Here is a 21,305-nt window from a genome sequence, read left to right on the forward strand (position 1 = left end):
TATATATGTCAAATCAATACTGAAAGATTTTCTGACCAGGCAGACTGCAATGCACTGTGGGAGGGCTGCAGTGTAGGCTGCAGAGACGCTGCAGCGAGGAAAACTTCAAGCAACAAGAAACATTGAAATCATATTTGTGAGATATTCCTATATCGTGGATGCCCTATAGTTTTAGTGTTATATGTATTTTTCGCTGTATTCTTATTATCTGTACCTGGAGGCTACATCTCTGTTTAATTGATTCGAAATGTTCTTGCATTAAAATTGGAAACCTGGTACATTCCTAAAGTGCTTTGTTTTACTTGATATGACACATTCAACCTGCAGCAATTCTAATTCCTCAAATAATATCCATTAAGTGTTCCTATATATGATGATTAATATTCAGATTATGTGACCTTGTAGCACTTAACGGGTATCACAGTAACATTCCCTTAGGGATGTATCATAATCTGTTTGTGAAACCAAGTAATGACTTCACTACAGTAACCTGATGAACCCCTATGACTTGACAATGGCATTTAATAACACTTCAATGCTACTTAATATTTCGCTGTGGTCTTTATTGGTGTACTTTACCTGTCACTGTAGGATTACTACAGCTCTTGCAAAGTTACAGGGTCACTGAGTGATTGAAACTTTTTTGTTTACCCTCCTTGAATACAAGTGTGCTTTCATTGCTGCATCAAGCCCTCATAATGAATTCTTAAATAGCATTTTTCTTAAAGCTGCAGATGCGTGAATAGCATTCATCCACAAACTCAAGAAGAACCAGTGACCAGTAACCACACACACACACACACACACGCACACGCACACGCACACGCACACACACACACACACACACGCACACACACACACACACGCACACGCACACACACACCACACACACGTACCCACGCGCTGCCTTCTTTGAGCCTCTGCAATCGTTTGATAGTCGTTTGCTCAGTCAGGTGTGAATTGTGACGATATACCCATTTGTGAAGCCAGTATTACTGCCTGTAACACCCCCTCCCTCTCTCTCTCTCTCTCTCTCATCTCCTCTTTATGGCACTTTCTCTTCTCTGAGCTCCCATCGTCAGAAAGAGAGAGAGGGAGGGAGAAAGTGAGAGATTGTACTGTACGGGGGAGAGATGTGGAAATTCACATGACAGCTTCCAAGCCATGGAGAATGTAGAGTTCCTCTACTGCTGAGCCTGCTAAGATGTTAAAGGCAGTCTAGATAGATAGATAGATAGATAGATAGATAGATAGATAGATAGATAGATAGATAGATAGATAGATAGATAGATAGATAGATAGATAGATAGATAGATAGATAGATATATATAAAGATCTGTGTCATAAGTTCACTGATGAGGAAGTTGAGTGAATGTGGCATCTGACATTTGACCTGACATTTCATGAAACCCCTACCATGTTACATATGGGTGGGGTCCTTAACACGTCATACTAATTAATTCACTGAATGTATGTTAATGCTGTCACATTCTATTTATTCCCACTTAAAGGAAAACTCCAGGTTTTCATATGGGCAGATAACTCTATTGAAAGCACTATGTCTGGATTTGTAAAATCAGTAAAAAATAAATCAGTGAAGTAGCCCAACATCTTTTTACATGATCTCAGTGTGGGATTGTGTAGACAGCAATATAAAGTTATTTTACACACTGGGGAGAGTTTCATCGAGTTTTGCTTATACTTTAGTCTACAACTAGAGAGCCCAACTAAAAGATGCCTAGTACTACTATATATTATATATAGCCTACTATAATACTTCTATTGGCTAAAAGTCGTGATTTATCGCCCCTGGTTTGTCGATTTTATGTCAAGTCGAGTCCCCCACTTTTAGTGTAGGCCTATGCTAAATTGCTATATTAATCACCCAATAGGCCTACACATGTTTTGGGGGGGAAATTCACACTGTTTTATGTTATTTAAAGTATCACATATACTGTAAAACATACACAATGTTGGCACATATACAGTTCACACAAAGTAAATGTTAGCATTTTGGACCAATTAAGCAGTATTTACGAAGCATTTTAGCACAGGAGGAACTCAAAGTTGATGTCCTCTGTTTGCAGGTCGGAAGCAGTTAACCTGTTACACACCTGACCAACAACTTTTTGCTAGCTAAAAACCTGACTAATGAGCGAAAACTACAGGCAACAACGCAGAAACTTCGATCGAAATTCGCGGGTACAACACGTCTACTTGCCTTTAAACATATTACCAATGAAATATGACTACACAGTGAAACATGAAATCGCTTTTAAGTTTTATTTGGAGTAATTGGGTCGCGTGCACCCTCATTCAGTTTGTTTAGTGCGTACTTCAGATTTCCTACATGTCAAGAGTGGTGTTTGAAGGTGTAACAACTGGCTTTCATTAGCCATATATTAATATTGAATTTTTCTTTGCACCGCTAATTAGTGTCCACTTTTACAACCCCTTAATCTGGTGCTCAAGTGTTGACTGTAGAGGAATCCGAAAAGGAAATTAATGGAGGGCAAGGGTTGGCAAAGAGGGGGTAATTCTTGACAAAAATGAGAATGGAGATGTCTGAGGGAAGAGGGTAAAAATTGCTGTCTGAATCATTTGCGATTTAGCTCGACTGTGCCTGGATCAGTGTGTGTTTGACTGAGCTACTCCCTGAAGGAGCTTTAGCGCAGAGAGAGAGAGGGGGGAGAAGGAGAGAGAGAGGGAGCCTTGCGCGACAGACCGACGGACCGCCAGTCCGTCTATCTATCCAGCTGCCCTGCCTCTGCAGAAGCGCGCAGGCATAGACAAAACGCGAAATCACACGCACGCACATCCACGTGCACGTTGAGAGAGAGCGAGAAAGTGAGAGAGAGCGGGTCCCATGCACGCTTTGCAGGCTGCCGGAGCTTCTACTGTAGTACTCAATGTGCGTGTGCGTCTCTGTGTGCGTCCGGCGGCTGCTCACCTGCCTCTTCCTCTCCTAACCCGGGACGGGAATAACGGGATACCGGGAGCTGAGATCACACCGAGGCAGGTTGAGCCCCCCCACAATGCGCGGGGCCAGCAGAGATTGCAGTGGAGAATCCGCGGTAGGCGCAATGAAGATTGGATTACAACAACAGTGATTTTATTCGCAGCTGCGCGCCTACGAAGTGATAAATCGGGGGATTTCATTCAGTTTTTTTGGGACACGGTGGAAATAATTCATCGCCAGTGATTCCTTGATTTTTCTTCTTCTCCTACTCCTGTTGTGCAGTGTGTTCTGTGAGTGTGATCCCCGTCAGAGGCTGCATGGTTTCTCAGAGGAGAGAGGGGACTGTTGCAATGTCATCTCGCACCACTGTTTTGGAGCTCTGTGGAAGGGAGATGCTGTAAGTACTTTGTCGTGTCTGTTAATTCCCCCATGCATTTGGGTTGTGGTGATCTTCCACCGTCTCTGTCTCTCTCTTGCCCCCCTCTCTCTCCTTTGATCGTCGGGCACCGTGCGGGTTTACCCACAGGCGTCCCTTATCCAAAGTGCGGCACCCACATCGCGGAGCGCAGCTCTCCCCAAAACACGAGGAATGTAATCGTTGCGAGGCACGCAGTATGAAATGCGAAGGAAACACATTAAATGATCTTCTCTCAGCTCAAGTGTTTTCATAATTTCCTCATAATTCATAAGGCTGGCGCAGTGAGCGCAGATCAGGCTGCTTCAAAGCGCATCTGTAAATGCAGCCTCTCTCAGCCGGCACACGCTAAACACGTTTATCCCTTTACTATGAATTCACCCAAAAACTCACTATAGGATTAAAATAAACCTGCCTCCTTTGTTAGTTTGCACTCAACACCCCCCCCCCCCCCCCCCAATTATTAGTTAGTATAGCCAACAAACGATGTGAATATTTTAACAAAAGTGTTTTTACGCACCAAAAAATAAATTTGCTCGCTGGTGTTTTATATCAAGACACATTGCGGGGGTTTCGCTTGCGCCACTGTTTGGAACAACTTCTCCATCCCATACAAGGATGTGTAGTTTATGGAGATCTCTTAAGAATGCAACGCGTATTTTTAAAGTTATAATCACATTTTGGGTGAAAACGTTGCGCATGTGCCCCCCGTAACGTGACAGAAAGTGAACACCGGCTTTGCCCTACTAAAAAAATATATTTGTAAGTAGCGTCTTGGCCAAGATGCAGAAGGCAGGCACGCGCTGTACCAGTAGGGGTCGCACTTGTATTGTGTTGGTCCCCTTTGAACATAATGGGGAGATCCAAATGAATGTACATCTCCTCTTCCACCCCTCTCCCTCTCTCCTGTTCTTAGGATCCAGTCACGTTGTTGAAGCGCAGTTCTCCCACCACTGAGAAGCCCCCCCCCCCATAGAAAGTCAATTCATATTATTTTATGACAGCGAAAGAAAATTATGAAAAAACCTCATACCTTCACACATGTAGATTGAGGGCCCCAACTGTACACTGTAATCAATATGCTTTTATAGATTGCTTCCTTTTACTATTTAGCAAAGGTTTGTGTGTGTGTGTGTATGCGTGTTTGTGTATAAGAAGTGTTTTCACACTCAATGTTGCCCTCTATACAGCAGTATCTCATGGAGAAAAACACACAATGAGTATAGAAAAATAAAGAGTTCAGATTTTGTGTGCGAGAGAGAGAGGTGTACTGTAATACATTTGTATATCTATTTACATATACCAATAGCACAGTGTTGAAGTTAGTCACTCTGGAGGATACTTCGTCTAAAAAGGGGTTAAAATCAAGTGCCGAACAGATTGCTCCTGCAAAGGCTGCACCGCTCTGTTTCAAATTCATCAGAACCGTTCATGGCTGAATAAAGTCTGAAATCACCTCAGAGGTGGCTTCAGAGAAAAGAAAAATCCCTTCCTGTTGGACTGAGACAGAAACGGCAAGACAATAAGCTCACTTTGTTTCCTGTTGCCACGAAGCAACACAGACGCTTAACAAATACCTACTTCCAACCACCCCGAGTGACGACGTGTAATCAGCTTGTATTATAATAATCATCATTACCTTTAATTGATCCACTCTTCATCTTAATATACTTCAGCCACATGCATACATGTCATGCCAATAAAGCAAATTGAAATCAGAAGACTTTTTAAATGAACCTCCTGCATGCTAATGAAGCAGATCTGACTGATGTAATTTGCACTAAAGGAAGAAATAAGAGAGTGTAGCATAAAACACATTCTTTTGATTGACTGTGTGTTGGGCATCAGGTGCAGGGAGAGAAGACACACACTGGCACACAAAGAGAAACACTGTTCACACCCATTATATAAGAGAATGCTAGTGGTCTCTTTCTTTCTTTGTTGGTCTCACACACACACACGCACGCACGCACGCACGCACACACACACACAGACAGTGGGTTTGTCGGGAGCTGGAGAGGTATGTGCAGTGGGCAGACAACATGTTGAAGCCTGAGTGGTAGCGGATGATTACTTCCACTGGGCTTCTCATGGGTGCTCATGCACACGTCAGGGCACACAGAGCAGATGGCTGGGGCCTGGGAGAGTGGGAGAGAGAGATTGAATGGCTGGGAGAAAATGGATAGAAGAGGACCGAGCTGAAAAAGTAAGAGGACAGTCAGAAGAGGCGTGGAGTAGACTGGGTTTGTTCAAGGGACAGTACGGCAAAGTTTAGCAACTCACCATTGAATAGAAGCTGCAGAGGTTGAGATAGTCTTGACTTTTAGTTCCTTTTGTTCAACTCTAAAGCACTGGATTCTTTATCCCAGTAATGAGTCTTGATAACGACTTTTGTTGGAGCTCCCAGACGGATTTCTTTCAAATAACGCAGTGCTAGTTTGTAGCTTTCTGTTAAAAGTTTCAGTCTCAAGCCACTTTATCCTGATGACATCACGTTGGCATTCTTTGTGAAGCTCCCACAGAGCTACACAAGATGTTTCACAACTGTTTTAAAGCTGTGTGGGGAACTGGGTTTGCTGTGCCCCTTTTAGAACGTTGCTTTGGAAACTGCAATTACCACAACCCAACTGGGTATGGGATCTGTGATGTAATTTCTTGGACAATTTGCTGTCTGTTAGCTTTGCTTCCTCTTCTGTTAAGCCAAGGTGCGATTGGTCAAGCTAGATATCAAGTTAGGTGGAGGCGTGTGGCGCAGTGCGTTGGTGATCGGATCAGGGGGATCAGGGGATCACAGGTTCAAACCCCACTGCAGTCAGCATGTCGTTGTGTCCCTAGGCAAGACACTTCACCCCAAATTGCTCCTGTGGGGATTGCCCACAGTATTGAGTATGTAAGTCGCTTTGGATAAAAGCGCCTAACAAGTAACATGTAATGTAATGTGTTTATTTGGAAAGAAACAAAATGAGTGGCTAATGCAGGACATTGAAAAAGCATTACGTTATGTGCAGTAGAGGATGTTCCCTAAAAAGATCATTATGACACCGTTGTTGCATGCAAAAGCTTTTAAAAAGGCATATATTTCTCTCATTGTATCCGCTTTAAAAAGAACAAGAACGACTTAGAACCAAAACCTTTGAATTGCCTCTAACCTTCTTGTCAATTTGTATGCAAAGGCCTGTAGATAGTTCCTATCTTCAGCAGCATATTAGCATTCATACATCTTTTTCCTCTTGTCTGTTTTCTTCAAATGGCTAAATCTAATTTAAAATAGGAAACTGTTGAAATGGAAATAAATAGATTGATTCGAAACCAGGGGAATGAGACTAAAGAATAAGACCAGGTGAGGGAGAGTAATGGCAGACAAGGAAAATGTCTTGGGATGGAAGAACACAAGGTTGAGTTATTTTACTGAGGGTGACACTGCCCTTCCCCCCAAAGGCTCCCACACTAAACATAAATAAAAACTATTTCTTAATGGCAGCCAACGTGACAATACAATGCGAGTAATTGTACTCTGGAGCATTAAGATTTACCTCCACTGGAACCAAGGAGCCAAGCTTTTCAAACTGTACTTTTGGCCATGTGGCATAATCCATTTTTCTTTTTACACCCACCTAAGACGGCAAATATAGCCTAAAAACCAATGTGGCTTTTAAAAGAAGGAGTTTTTAAAAGAAGGAGTTTTAAAACACGTTATAAGAATATATTTTCCTTCCTGAGTCCAAGTTATTTCTCATTTGCACTCGACCAGTGGATGCTTTTTGTACCCCCTCTATTCTTGCGTTTCCATCTACTTCTTCTGATCATGTAATCTTGTTCATCCCTCTTTAACATATTCACAGAAAAGAGGCAAATTAAAATGTATTTTGCTCACATTTTTTTAATTCACTTACAATTTCAGTGCAGTGGGGAATAAAAGGATGGAAGTATGGATGAATAAATTAATTGGCGATGAATAAAATGGAGGGTGCGATTGGGAAAAAAACCCTCATGTAATATTAACAAACCACAAAGTATTTACACACACGTGTCTTCTGGGCCGCAACATTGGAAAACATACGCTTATCGTCCTTGGTATCAACGAGTCCAGCCCCGACTCTTTAAATAAATCAGATCTATAGGGTGTGTGCAGTAAGTTAATCTAAATGTAATGCCATTTAGGAGGATAGAAGGAAGAACGAATGTGACCGCGGCAGTAAATGCAATCATATGAATCATCATGTAAAGATAATGCGGCTGAATTATTGATGGCTGTGAAACCTAGTTATGTGTGGACTAGGAACAGAGGCTATGTGGCTATGAACCCATGTGGGAATTGCGGTCAGAGAGAAGTCAGCGCTAGTGTGTAGAGTGTGTTTCTAATTGTATGAAAAGGAACATAGGATAGAGAAAAAAAAACACCATTTTCATTATTTACTGATCACTGAAAAAGGTTTTTTAGACTTGGTATGAACATACACGTGTGTCAGGTAGGACATATTTATCAGTGTGTGTGCATGATAGCCATATTATGGATGTGCCTGCCAAACATCATTTACTGTTGTGGTGCCAAGACACGATAGCCTTTGTGTGACGACACACCGCCCCAATCCGATTTGCCAAGGGGTTTCTCTCTGTCTCTCTATTTCTTCATCTTTCTCTTTGTATATTCTGAATGTCGGTGCATTGCCTTTACTTCCCTTGACGGTTTTTTTCATTTTTCCCACTATCCTTCTCGCCCTAAAATCCCCCTGTGATGCTGCAGAGTTGAGACAAGGGAAGATAGAAAAAAAAACCCTCTTTTGTTGACAGACACCGCCCATTGGAAACGAAGATAATCTCGTCAACAATGGCATCGCCTGTTACTATAAATACCATAATATACCAAATCGGTACTGTTTTGACCTTTTTTATAATACTGGATGTGCCATGCATCATAACTGCAGCTACCCACAGTGAAATATGTGTGGGTGCTTTCTTAAAATATTTGTAACATGTCCTGAAATGGCCTGGGAGCTTTCTATCATCCTCATTTTCAGTTCATTTTAATCCATTTATTGCTAAGGAAAATTCAACTTTAACAACATTTCTGTAAATGCGCCATCTGCAGCTCAAATGGGAGTTGTTGTGATAACAGTAAGATGTTTCCCAACCAGTTCATACATAGTATTCATGAAAACAGAGGCTGCATATCTATATTTCATAAACAGCATGTGCACAGTACATATGAAAGCATTTATGTAACGCTGTCCTCTGCTCAGATCTTCCCAGACTGAGGGGGCTTCATAACTCTCCCATAACCTCCAGAAACTGCTGATGAAAGGCATTTTAACATTTTGATAGTCCGACTGATACTGGGTTATTAATAGTGAAATGAAATACTTAAAATGATAATAGCAGCAGCAGCTGCAGCGGCAGGATTGTCTAGCGATTATGAAGACAGTCCTTCACCCAGAAGGCTTGAGTTAATGCCTCTTGACAGGGAGAGTCCGCGCTGCTCGAGCACTCTTTAGCAAGACCTGAAAGGGGAAATAGCAACATGGGGGCTCTTCTGTAGCGTAGAACATGTCAGAGAAGATCTCAAGTGTTTGGTGAAGCAGTTTATTGACCAACACTTCAAAAGACTGCAATAATTTCTTTTACTTTGTATTTCTTGAGCTATAGTTCGTCCATGCATACTTTGATTTGAACTGATTTCTTGAATATATATATTAATATGCCTTAAATCGGAAAGCAGTTTTAGCTTACGTGGAAGAAAAAATAAATATAGAAATGAATAAATGTTGTATATCTTAGGTGTTGTTTTTATAATTTATTCATGAATTTATATATGTACAGTATCTGTAAAGAGTTCCTTTAAAAAAAATATATAAATTATTAATATATAGAGAAAAAAAACTGGAAAGAAAAACTCAGCCTAATGGTTTAATAAATAAATCAAATTCATATAAATTAGTTTCATATTTTGGGGTATAATATACATAGTTCAATTACAACTTAATGCAAGACAGTGGTATATAAAAGGGGGCTAGGATATGTCTTCCCCTGGCTTCATTTCATGGTAAAACATTCTTCACCAAAGGTCACATAACATATTTTTGTATAATGCCATTGTGATCTTTTTGAACATGCGTTGATTTATGAAAGTGAAGCAGGATTTAAAGGAAGAATTCCAGCATGGAGGTGATTTCACAAACTGTCAGGGCATATCTTAACGTAACCTCACAGCTTCTGGGTGACGTAAAATGGCAACTTGTTGACAGAGACACTTGGAATGTATTAGGCCTCGATGCTCCCTCTGCAGTGAATGGGCTGAGATTGGGATGATTCATCCTCAGGTCAGCTCCAAGCGTGTTTATGCTCAGTCGGACAGGGAGGGACAAGTAGGCCTCTGCCTGTCTAAAAACACAGTATGACACAGTGAGCCCACATGCATTATTCAGCCTTCCTCTTGACTCTCAATTTCATCACAGAATCACAAGGTGTGACAAATCCTAGCCCACAGAAAGTAATCTAGAACCATAAGCATACTCACAAATACATTGCAGCTGTATCTTTCTTAGGGCATGCAGGGTCAAGGGGCATCTTTCGAAATTCATAGAAAAAAAACCTCTATTACATGACGTATATATCATGGTATGGATACTTATGAAAAGGTTTATGAGGACTGGGAATCTAAAAGGGCCAGTTGAGCTTCAGTTGTTGCAGATAATATAATTTGGAATGAATTGCTATGCTAAGTAGCTAATTCATTTTTTATAAATAAACTTATAAAACAGGTAACACATGATTAAGAGTGCATATTCTTGCCCATATATAATATTTAATTAATTTAAAGGTCCCATGTCATGCTTTTCCGGTTATTACCCGTCCCCTTGTGTGTTATGAAGGTTTTTATGCATGTAAACGGTCTGCAGTGTCAAAAACCCTCAAAGTACACCCTGTAGCGAGTAAAACTCTTAACACAGAAAAGACCAGTCTATGCTGCCCCAGAACGCCTCGTTGGAGATTTCTCTTTTTCCATTGTTTTCTTCCTGGGTTCTGTGACGTGTGAATACCCAAATCAGCAACAAATTACCGGATTGGCCCAAATGGACCAATCTGCGGAGCACCTCACACACCAGGATCCCTTGGCTAACTAACAGGGAGTCCCCATTGACTTGCAAAGAGCTCCCTGAACGCTGGTAATAGACGAGTTGGGATCGCGGAGCCATTCTCACAGCGTTATAAACCTTTTTCTTACTCAATATCAAGCCACACTTATTGTTTTTACTTCGGCTGTGAGTGTTTGTGTGTGAGTTTCGCTTGTTCTCGCTGTATCGCCGACCCGGAAACCTGTCCGCGGCGAGCAGCAGCGAGCCTCGCAACGTTCCGACCAATCAGAGCACACTGGGCTCACAGGGAGGGGGGGGGGCAGGAGCTCCAACAAGCCGTTTAGGACAGAGAGTGAATACACATACTATACAGAGATGCTGTATGAGAAACCAATGTGAGTTTGGAAAATTGCACAATTGAAATCTATTCTAGTAGACCTCAACAATGGAAATATGATCAGTAAAAATGGCCATGACATGGGACCTTTAATATTCTCAAAAGTCTGCGTCTCTTGAACATCTAGATCTTCATCACATTTAAAATATTTGTATGCAATCATTGAATACACACAACATGACTTGATTAATAAGTCGACTTAAATACACTAAGTTCACCTCCTATCATGCAATTTAAAAAAAAAAAGAACATCTGGTGATCTGCATCAATGTTGTACTCGTCCTTGACCTAAGTGTTCACCTTTTATGAGTTACCCAGTTAACTAAGAGACAAATAGACAAAGAATCAGGAGTGAAAACATCATCTCCTTGGTAACTATAACATCTCCAAGAGTCTTTTTATTTGACTGCCTGATTATGACAGGATGTTGGTTGGTTTAACATGTGGATATCACCCTGTGTTTTTCATAGTGTTTGGTAGCATATGTTAATGTGAAGGAACATTTGGTAAACTAAACTAATTCCTTATGATCTCGGTGATAAAGCTGGACTGGTTTCGATAAAGTACCGTGCCTGCGAATCAATCATGCACCAACAGCCTCCGCACTGATGCAAAACACATGCGCTCCTGTCAGTGAATCCATAAATCGTCAGCGGTGCACATGGGCACATTATGAGACCATATGTTTTATGCCCTTCTGATTCTGCTCACGCTCTACTGTTCAGCACACCTGCTCTTACACATGATGATAAACCTACACATACTCACTCATGTTTTATGCTCCCCGAGCATTCTGCACCCGAGGAGGTCCAGAGAGTGTTATCTCTCTCGGGACTGAGGCGGTGGGATTATGATGTGTGTGTGTGTGTGATAATGACGTCACCGGCTCCTCTGCTCTGGTTGGTGCAGAGTGAGACAATCTCAAACACAGACACACACATACACACACATTTGTTTCCACTGAGGAAACCCCAATCTGACCCTCTGGCCCCTCTGTCCAAGCCGGCAGTGGCAGCCCAATCTATTTATAGCCCTCTCTGGATTATATCAGTGTGTTGTTTCTTTCTTTCTCAGCTGTTATGTAATTGACGTTATACTTACTTCTTTAATACGAAATGATCTGCGTGTGACTGTCTGACAGCTGTGACACCACTTTTACTTAAAATAATTTATATAAGAATCTATAAAACACAGGTGAAGAAAAAACAGCATCAGCATCATGTCATTGATGTGACTGACAGTAATCAAAACTGTATTATTATTATTTACATTTTTACTATTCACACCAGAGTTTATTTCAGCTCAATTGAAAAAGAAAATGCAATTCCATACAACTGTAGTAATGGTGTTGTGCTTGAACAGTGCAATGCTAGTGGAGCCTCGCAGCGGCGAAACTGTGGCGCGCTTACGGCCCGTCCACACAGCAGCGTTAAAAAAAATCTTGGAGGTGGGCGTATCTGAAGCTTGGGGATTTTTTGCGAGCAAGGCACCAACAACCAATCACATGAATCTCCCGCCCCCGACATACGAAGCCAAAAAGCCCGAAGTAAACTGGATATAAACTCCCCAAACAGGCGAAAACCTACCACTGTCTCTGCCACCTCCCTCCATGCCTGGCTCCTCCAGTTTATATCCCGGTAGGTAAATAGGGACTGGTCATAAAGCACCGGGTGATTCCCTACCGCTAATTTCTCCTCCATTTTTTGGAATATGAGGAAATGACCTGCGGTATGTCTCTCCCAGCATACACGGGATTTGATTGGCTGACGCTTCCACCTCAGCTTCAAAAGTTGAACATTGCTCAACTTTGAATCCTGAAAATCCTGAAAATCTCCGCTCTGCTGCCCACAATGCAGTTCGGCAAAAAGTGAGGCAAAGTGACGTCACCCCATTCAAAGTGAATGGGCAGAAGCGTTCCAAGATTTTTTAACGCTGCTGTGTGGACGGGCCGTTACACTGTAGGTGCGCCGCGTTTGGGTGTGCGGAGGGGGGGTGCGGGTACCAGTGGAGCCCCCCTTCCCGCGTCCATGACTAGAGCCATGCTGCTAGCATCGCTAACAAGAAACAAACGGCACTTTGCGTTATAATGTATTGCTAGAACTATTTTAGTTCTAGCAATACACTACTATATAGATACTATACTGTATCTGACTAAACTTCAACTCTTTAATACAAGATGCAAATTACCCATCATTGTCACATTCCTACATAAAAGTGATGTGGCAGGACGTGTAATTGCACCGAGTCTATGTGAATGTTCAGTACAATTTGTCTCTTACTGTCACTCATAGCGCCCCCCTTGTTGTTCACGAGTCCATGCCGAAAGCTGGGTTTTAAGACATTACGCAGTAAATTGATAACTGTCTGCCTGCCTCCTCCGAACAGCACAGCTTGCAACTGAATCATTTTGAAAAGCTAGCGTCGTGACCATAAAGAATATACTTGTTAGTCATCTTCTTTTTCTCTCACCCCTCCGCAACTTCCTCTCAAGGCCATTTCCCTCCCCGCAAGGTTTATCTATTTAATAATGTTACTGAGAAGAAGCTGAATAAAAAAGAAATATGCTACCTGAATGTGTGGGCTTGAAAAGCTGTGTATTAACAATTTATCTCCCCTGTCTTTTCCCCTTTGCCATCATCCTTCCACTCTCCCATCTGCCACCTTCTTCTCTCTTTTTGATCTACCATCATCTGTTTTCCATCATCCTTCACCATGCAGGGGATGAAGTGGTTTGACAGAATGTCCCTCAGCAGCAAATGGAGTAAGAGGAGGAGTAGAAGGAGCAGCGGTCCCAGCAGTAGCGATGGTAGTAATATTGCGCTGCTATCTTTTGCCCTCCTGGTTGTGGTGACCCTGATTGCGGACCCTGTGGCGGCTCAAAAGCAGCGAGGTAGCGCCGCCTCGGAAAAAGTGCCGGTCCTGAACATTGCGGTTATCCTGGGACGCACACGCTACATCTCAGACCGGGACATCCGGGCGCTGTGGAGCAAGGAGGACCCCATCGACGTCAATGTGGTCACACTACTGGTCAATGAGACCGACCCGAAAAGCATCATCAACCATATGTGCGACCTGATGTCCGGGACAAAGATCCACGGCGTGGTGTTTGGGGATGGCACCGACCAGGAGGCCATCGCCCAGATTTTGGATTTTATTTCCTCGCAGACACTTATTCCCATCCTGGGCATCCACGGAGGGTCGTCCATGATCATGGCTGATAAGGTATGGAGAATGATGAGTGTGTGGATGATGGGTTGGTGGATGATTGCTGGAAAAGTGTATGTCTCAATTGATGTTGTTGATGAATGGATGAAGTTAGCCAGGTGGTGAATGGTTTGGACTGAATTGGCGAATGGATGAGTTATGAACTTGAATGATTGTTTTGGTTTGAAATGATTTGCCAAAGAAGTTCTGACTTTGGGTCTTTGCTGGTCCGACAAAATCAAACATACACTCGGATGTCAACTTATTTGGCCATTGCAATCATGTAAAAAATGACAAAATGAAAATGTTTTTGCAGGTATTCGGTCATAAATTAAGATTTTATTAAAAGTTCACCAAATCAGTAGGGTTAGGGTTATCCTCTGGGTACCATGACAAAGGTTCAAGGCAATCAATCCAATAGTTGTTCTCATTCTGCACCAAATACAGATAAGAACCAATGCTAGCATTGGTGGAAAGAGGTGATGTGGAGGTTTTTAAGGAGGTAGGAGGATGAGGTAAGTATCTGCAGAGAAGTGTTGGAGGAAAAAGTGTAAGAAAAGAGTAGAGAACAGAAGGACAGGAAACATAATGGATGAGTGAGGAGGAGAGGGTGAGTAAAGATGGAAGGAGTGGGTGTTTGTAAGTTTGGCTAACGGCAACTGTGTGGTACAGTGAGCTGTAATCTTAGAAGTCTCAATTCACGGTGCAGGATTCCTTCAGACAAAGTGCAGGAGTCCTCATTGGTTATCAAATATGAATAGGCAATGGCCCCGCGCCTGCCAATCACTTTGAACTGTGAATGGGAACAGATGAACAGCTCATGATAGTGTGGATTCATGAGGCAGTGCTTAGCTCCTGGGATTCATCAAAAATCACAATGAGGATATTCTTATCTGTGTTATTTTCCCAGAAGATGAAAGAAGGCTTACCAGACAGTGCGTTAGCCAGACTTAAAGATGCTACAAATAGCATCATTGTGTTCATTGACAAGTTATTGACAAATATAGCATCTTGGTGTAATTATTGCGAACCCTGGGGTCTTATCCAATGGTATTGTTACCCTTAGTCTTTGTCAAAATTACTAGCACACTTTTTTATAAATCCTAGCCTCTGTTTGTCTTTTCTTACCCTTCCCTTAAGAGGATGACTTGTTTTTCTTTAAACCTTTCTCTTCTTCCAAGACCCTCCAGTGCAGGAAAATCACAAATCTTTAGCTGCAGTCGCACTGAAAGAATAGCATCCCTCTTCTTATTTCATGCCACGGAGCAATTTCTCTTTCAGGCGCTCCAGCAGATTTCCCGCCTAATCCGACCCCAGGCCCACAATAAAACATGCGGTGCAGAGGCCGGTTAGCACCTCTGCCACTATCTTGTTTGTTTTCAGCAAATATACAAATGTCTTAAAGTTACCGCGGTAATGGTTTATTGATCCTGCAATGCTACACGTGGCACTTTTAAGAGGAGGGATGGGGCTAAGTGTTGGAGGAAAGGGCCGAAGAGGAGGGAGGAAGTGTTGAAATGGAGGAGGTGGAGAGGGGAAATGAAGGTGTGAGGGATAATCTCTCAGCTTGAACAGAGGCAAGGCTGAGTGGAGGGGAATTACAGAGTGTCCTGATTGGCACCTGCCACACACCACCAACTTCAGCAGACACACGCACTAGCACACACTAGCACACACTAGCACACACACACGCACACGCACACGCACACGCATACGCACACGCACACGCACACGCACACGCACACACACTTCATGTCCTCTGTCAGCGGGTGTCTTTTCAAACAGCAGCAATTCGGCTCCTTGACACCAGGAGGATTTATTTTGCCGGAGCAGATGAGGTGAAAATAATCCACTTTAAAGCGTTCGACCCGCCGCTTTGTCTTTCTTTGTGTTCTTTTTCAACTTCCCTTGTGGGTAGCTTTAAATTCACTTCACAATGTGTCAAAATGATTGCCAAATATTTTTGGGAATGCTAAGTTTTCCTGAGAACGTTTATCGTACTGGGTATCTGAGGGAAATAACAAAAATAATTAGAGTGGTTTAAGGTAAGCAAATATTTGGCACATTTGTTTACTGAATATATTATCAAAATGTATTTATTAATCCAGCTTTATCTAAATATTCTTCATTATTTTTTTGCTAAAATAACTTGATACACCTGAGGTGAATACCTAAAATGTCCTGTCTCACATGCTCGACTAAACAAAGTATTTTATATTTTTTAAATCCTGGGATCAGTTATATTTAGAGTCAGCAGAATAGTGGCTGTGATGTCGTTACAGTTCAGTTAAAACAAAAATGCCTTTTTAAAGATTTTTAGAAATGCCCCTGGTGATTTTGTGCACCTATATGCCAACCAAACAATACAAAGTGAATCTCAGTATTTATTTTTTTATATCAACATTTTTTTTTATACCAATCGTTTAGTTGCAAAACAACATGTAGCAAACCAATTTCATCCTATCATGACCAATCTAGCAACCCATCTGCAGTCAGTCATCTCTGTTTTACACTGCATTATAATACCGCCCACTTTTTAGCAATCCAAACAAATGCAAAATAAATTCAGTTAAAGGGGACCTATCATGTAAAATGCACTTTTGTACGTCTTTTATACATGAATATGTGTCCCCGGTGTTCCAGGGAACTCACCAAGTGTCAGAAAACACAACCCTCTCTATTTTCCTCCATACCCAAATCTCTAAAAAAGGGGCTGCAACGGATCTGATAAAAACTGATCCAGATTTGAACACTGTCCTGACGTCAGGACGGTGGCGCTACGGCTATTGGGCCAACTCCACCAATCAGGAGGAGACAACCACGGCATTGCCGTTCGAAAGCGCTGGAGACGCTGTAGTACATATGCCAGGCCAGTAGGTGGTGCTGTTCTCACAGAATCTGCCCCTGCTAAAACAGAGCTAGAAAATGTCAAATTGAGCAAAATGAGGCATGGCTAAAATGCATGATCTGTTTGGTATTTTGAAACAAAAAAAGTATAAATATGCCTTATATAGGTATGGTCCTACACTATATTATTCAAATATAGCATGATAGGTCCACTTTAAATTCAAAAATTCCCCTTGAATGGGCAATATGTCCCAGTACAGAAGCTGAAGATGCTTTTTCTTCCGTTTCACTGGGACTTTAAGTGTTGGATAACCCCCCCAACCCCACTCAAAAATACAGCGGTTTAATCTGTTTAGTGAGTGCTGCAGTGTGTTTCTATCCCAAACAAGGATTAAGATTATTCTAGTGTGTCCTCTGCTTCTTCCTCTCCTTGTAAGGTTTACAAAGTGTTTTACCCTCCCAGTTTAAAGTTTATATAACTCCTCACCCTCTGTAGGTTAAGGTTTATACAGTTACCCTCTGAAGTGTAAGCAGCGGAGTCTTTTTGCCGCCTTGTTCCATGCAGATTTTTGCTAATCCTCATGTGAAATATGAGGAGAAGCTCGCCTCCAATGAGTACGCCTTGTAAGACCCTCAGCATGTTTGTCTATTCACGATTACGCCTTCGTACTGGGGTGTGCATGAAATTTCCATGCGTATATATGCTTTAAAGCCTCGTGCACTTGATATATCCGGTGTGTGTGTGCTTCCTTTGCCCGTCACTCGGAGGCTAAGTCTCTCGGTGCTGAGGACTTCCAGTCAAAGCTGTTTCCACGTCAACCTCTGGAGAATACTATCTGAGAGCTTCCCTATTTATAAAAAAGACTATTTATGCCTCGTGTCGTTACTTTCTTCTCCTTGTTTCGTCCCTCAACCCCACTCTCTACCCTCCAATCTGTCTTTCATCCTTCCTTGTTAATTAGATAAATGTTGCAGTATCTCTTTGCGTTAGTCCCTTCCATACATAACTCTGCCTTTGTTGAATAATGCACAACGTGCCCGTATTGAAAATAATACATTATTGATTAAGGAAAGAAATGTCTTCCCTTAGTGCATTCTCAGCAATCCACCACCAAGGTATCAACCTGGCAGCTCCTTTAAAACTGGGTTGGTAGGAAAATATTAAAAAACCTCAGTTCTTTTGTCGCTTTTGTTCTCCCTTTCTTATATCAACTTGTTAAGGCTTGTTCATTCCCTTATTGCCGCTGTGATTGTGTGGGTGGATGTCTGGGCCGGCGATGTTGATTGGCTTCATGTAATTCCCAGGCTAAACGGTTATCGACGTGCTCGGAGGTCAATACTTGCAACTGGATCGTGTTGGTCACGGACAATCTCTGTATTTCTCAAGTCTATGTTGGTGTCGGCCCTAACTCAGAGTCGCCTATTGACACTTCCAATTTAATTTGTCTGATGTGTTTTTCCACTGCAGCTGTCTGCTTTTCTCTCCCTTTTTTAAATTTTTTTTATCCGAGAGCAAGCCTTGTGAATTTAATCATGGCCCGAATGCACCAGATGTGTTAACAGCAGCGATGGGAGATTTCCTTGTCAGTCTCAAATCTTGAGGAAAAACAAACACTTTGCTTCTGAATAAAACAGAAAGTGTTCAAAGAGTTGGAAAACATTGGGATGCTCTTTACCGTTTTTCTCAGAAATGTAACACTGCAGATATGAATGTGTGTGTGACCTTAACTGCCTTTATGCCAGAAAGAAACACATGGACACACACGTTTTTGTCTTTCTATACTAGTGAGGACCACCACCGGATTCCCCAGAGACTTCCCCTAACCTTAACCACCACAACACCCCCAACCCTTACCCTCCACCTGGTGACCTGTATTTATCCTATTTGAGGCTCAAATGCTCACAATTCCCAGTCCTGCCCCTTTAGTTAACCCCCCCCCCCCCCCCCCCCCCCCCAGCCCGACCCTTGCCCTTAATCATAGCCACATCCCTTCACATGCATTAACCCAACTGCATTCTTTTTTACTTACTCCAATGGACTAGCAGCTCACCAGCTTGTGAAAAAAGCTTAGGCAAATACTGATCCTGGTCCCAAACCGAAGCAGAGACAAAACAAGTAACTCCAGGATGAGAAGAGGCTGCGGCCATTGTTATACTCCCCCCACCCTTAAAGGTCACCTATTATGCAAAATGGCCTGTGCAACCATTAGCCAATAACCAACCAAGGTAACACCCCCCCCCACCTTATCACCTGAATCTCCTCCTAGAGCACCATTGTGTTTTTTTTAACCAAATATCTCTCAGAGGGAAGAGATTCATTTAAAATCTCAAAGAAATCAAATAAAATACCCCAAGGATTATGGTCAAAACAGAACTACATGATTATGTTAAGACAACAAAACTATGGGTCAGGTTTAAAAGGCTTAGGGTTGAAATAGGAATTGACATCATTTAAGTTATGGAAGTACGTTTTAATCAATGTCTTCTAATTACACACGGGAAACAAACACATCCTCTGTAAAGGTTTTTTTATTTTTTTTTGACCAATCCAACCAACCTGACCTCCATCCACCGATTTCAGAGGGGTTTATTTAAAAAAATCTTTGTGATATGTCAAGAATAAGAGGCCAACATACAATCCCTTTGAAGCATCATTGACATTGCCAATGTGTTGTATGGGAACAAAGAGATCTCCACTGTGCTGTCAGAGGCTCAACAGTTTTCACCTTTCCACCCTTGAAGGCCAGTGTAGTGCTGCTCTCCCCGCATGCAATTAGATATTTTCGCCGCTTATATGTAATCCATGGCAGCTGTCATGTGACTGAAAAAAGTTTTTTATACTAACTAACCAAACACACCCAATGTAACTGCCAGCATTAATGTAGTAGATACAAATGTTAGTGTGTGTGTGGTGTTATTGTGATCAAAGGACATTATTCATCCGTCCCTGTTGTTGTCTCCCCTCAGGCTGTATAATTACGCAAACACACACATGCGCGCGCACACACACACACACACACACACACACACACACACACACACACACACACACACACACACACAGGCAATCACTCTGATGTTTGTAGCTTCCTGCTCATGTCAAATAGCAAATCAGAGCAGAAGGGAGAAAAGGAGAGCGAGCGACGGAGAGAGTGGATAGGAATAACATTTTATGATATCACTCATGAGTTTGTCCAATTACCGCGTGGAGACATTTGTTTTTGTTTGGCTTAAATCATACTGTCATTTAACTATAGTGTCTTCAACCACAGAGCCCGCCGCACAGAAAATATTTGTCGTATGTGCGCACCTGTATATAAACGTGTGTGTGTGTCTCAATATAGAGCCAACAGAGGCAGTTTGTATGTGTGTGTCTTTAATTGGCCATATGTGTGCGCCGACTTCGATAATGACATCACTGGGATGTTGTCAGATATCCTATTCCCGCGGTAACCCTGCCCTCATTCCCATGGTAACACTTGACTTATTATCCTCCTGGTTTTGTATTCTCGGTTTGTATGTTACTGTAAATATGAAAACCATAAGTGTGTGTGTGTGTGTGTGTGTGTGTGTGTGTGTGTGTGTGTGTGTGTGTGTGTGTGTGTGTGTGTGTGTGTGTGTGTGTGTGTGTGTGTGTGTGTGTGTGTGTGTGTGTGTGTGTGTGTGTGTGTGTGTGTGTGTGTGTGTGTGTGTGTGTGTGTGTGTGTGTGTGTGTGTGTGTGTGTGTGTGTGTGTGTGTGTGTGTGTGTGTGTGTGTGTGTGTGTGTGTGTGTGTGTGTGTGTGTTCAATAGCTAGATGCAGATGAGAAATGGCCCCTCACTTCTCAAAGGGAATCGATTTAAATGAATATGTGGGACTAGAGGAAATGGAGCTGTTAGCGCTTTCTATGAGTATCTTTTCCTCCTTCTTCTTCATCACCCTCTTTTTTTTTTGCCTTTCCCTGATGGCCTCTGTTTCAAAGTGTAGGAAGTTTGTGCTGCAGAGTTTGAGCTTTACTGGGTCCCTCTCTCTCTGCCTCTTGCTTTTTCACTTTTGTTCTATTCCCCTCCTCTCTCGGTGTCCTCGACTCCCTCTTTCTATTCTTTATCTTTCTTATGGCTTCTGTCGCTTCTTCCATACGTCTCTCAGGAGAGCCTCAGCCTCAGAAACAACAGCAGAGTACACAGAGTTGCAGCAACATGCACACGCACACATAGAAAGTTCAATGTGACAGTGGACAGCTGTAGTCAGGTACACGAGTCAGGTCAGTTAAAGGTGGGGTAGGTAAGTTTGAGAAACCGGCTCGAGATACACTTTTTGTTATATTCCATGGAATGCTCTTAACATCCCGATAGCAATGAATATCTTAAGTGCTTTGACAACAAATCCATAAAAAAATGTCATCTGTGGAAGCCGTAATACTGTAAAAA

The 21,305-nt window shown here is 42.3% G+C and overlaps 1 protein-coding gene across 1 annotated transcript in view; it reads left to right on the forward strand.

The window, feature by feature from the left end:
• Window positions 1-2,889: 2,889 nt before the first annotated feature.
• The window catches only part of grin2aa (glutamate receptor, ionotropic, N-methyl D-aspartate 2A, a), a 157,029-nt gene continuing 138,613 nt past the window's right edge, over window positions 2,890-21,305 (forward strand). The window contains exons 1-2 of the mRNA XM_034142383.1: window positions 2,890-3,356; window positions 13,563-14,066. Coding sequence (XP_033998274.1) covers window positions 13,566-14,066 — 501 coding nt within the window. The 5' untranslated portion in view covers window positions 2,890-3,356; window positions 13,563-13,565. The remainder of the gene's footprint in view (window positions 3,357-13,562; window positions 14,067-21,305) is intronic.

This window comes from Trematomus bernacchii, unplaced genomic scaffold (assembly GCF_902827165.1).
Source record: "Trematomus bernacchii unplaced genomic scaffold, fTreBer1.1, whole genome shotgun sequence".
In the NCBI taxonomy this organism is placed as follows: Eukaryota; Metazoa; Chordata; class Actinopteri; order Perciformes; family Nototheniidae; genus Trematomus; species Trematomus bernacchii.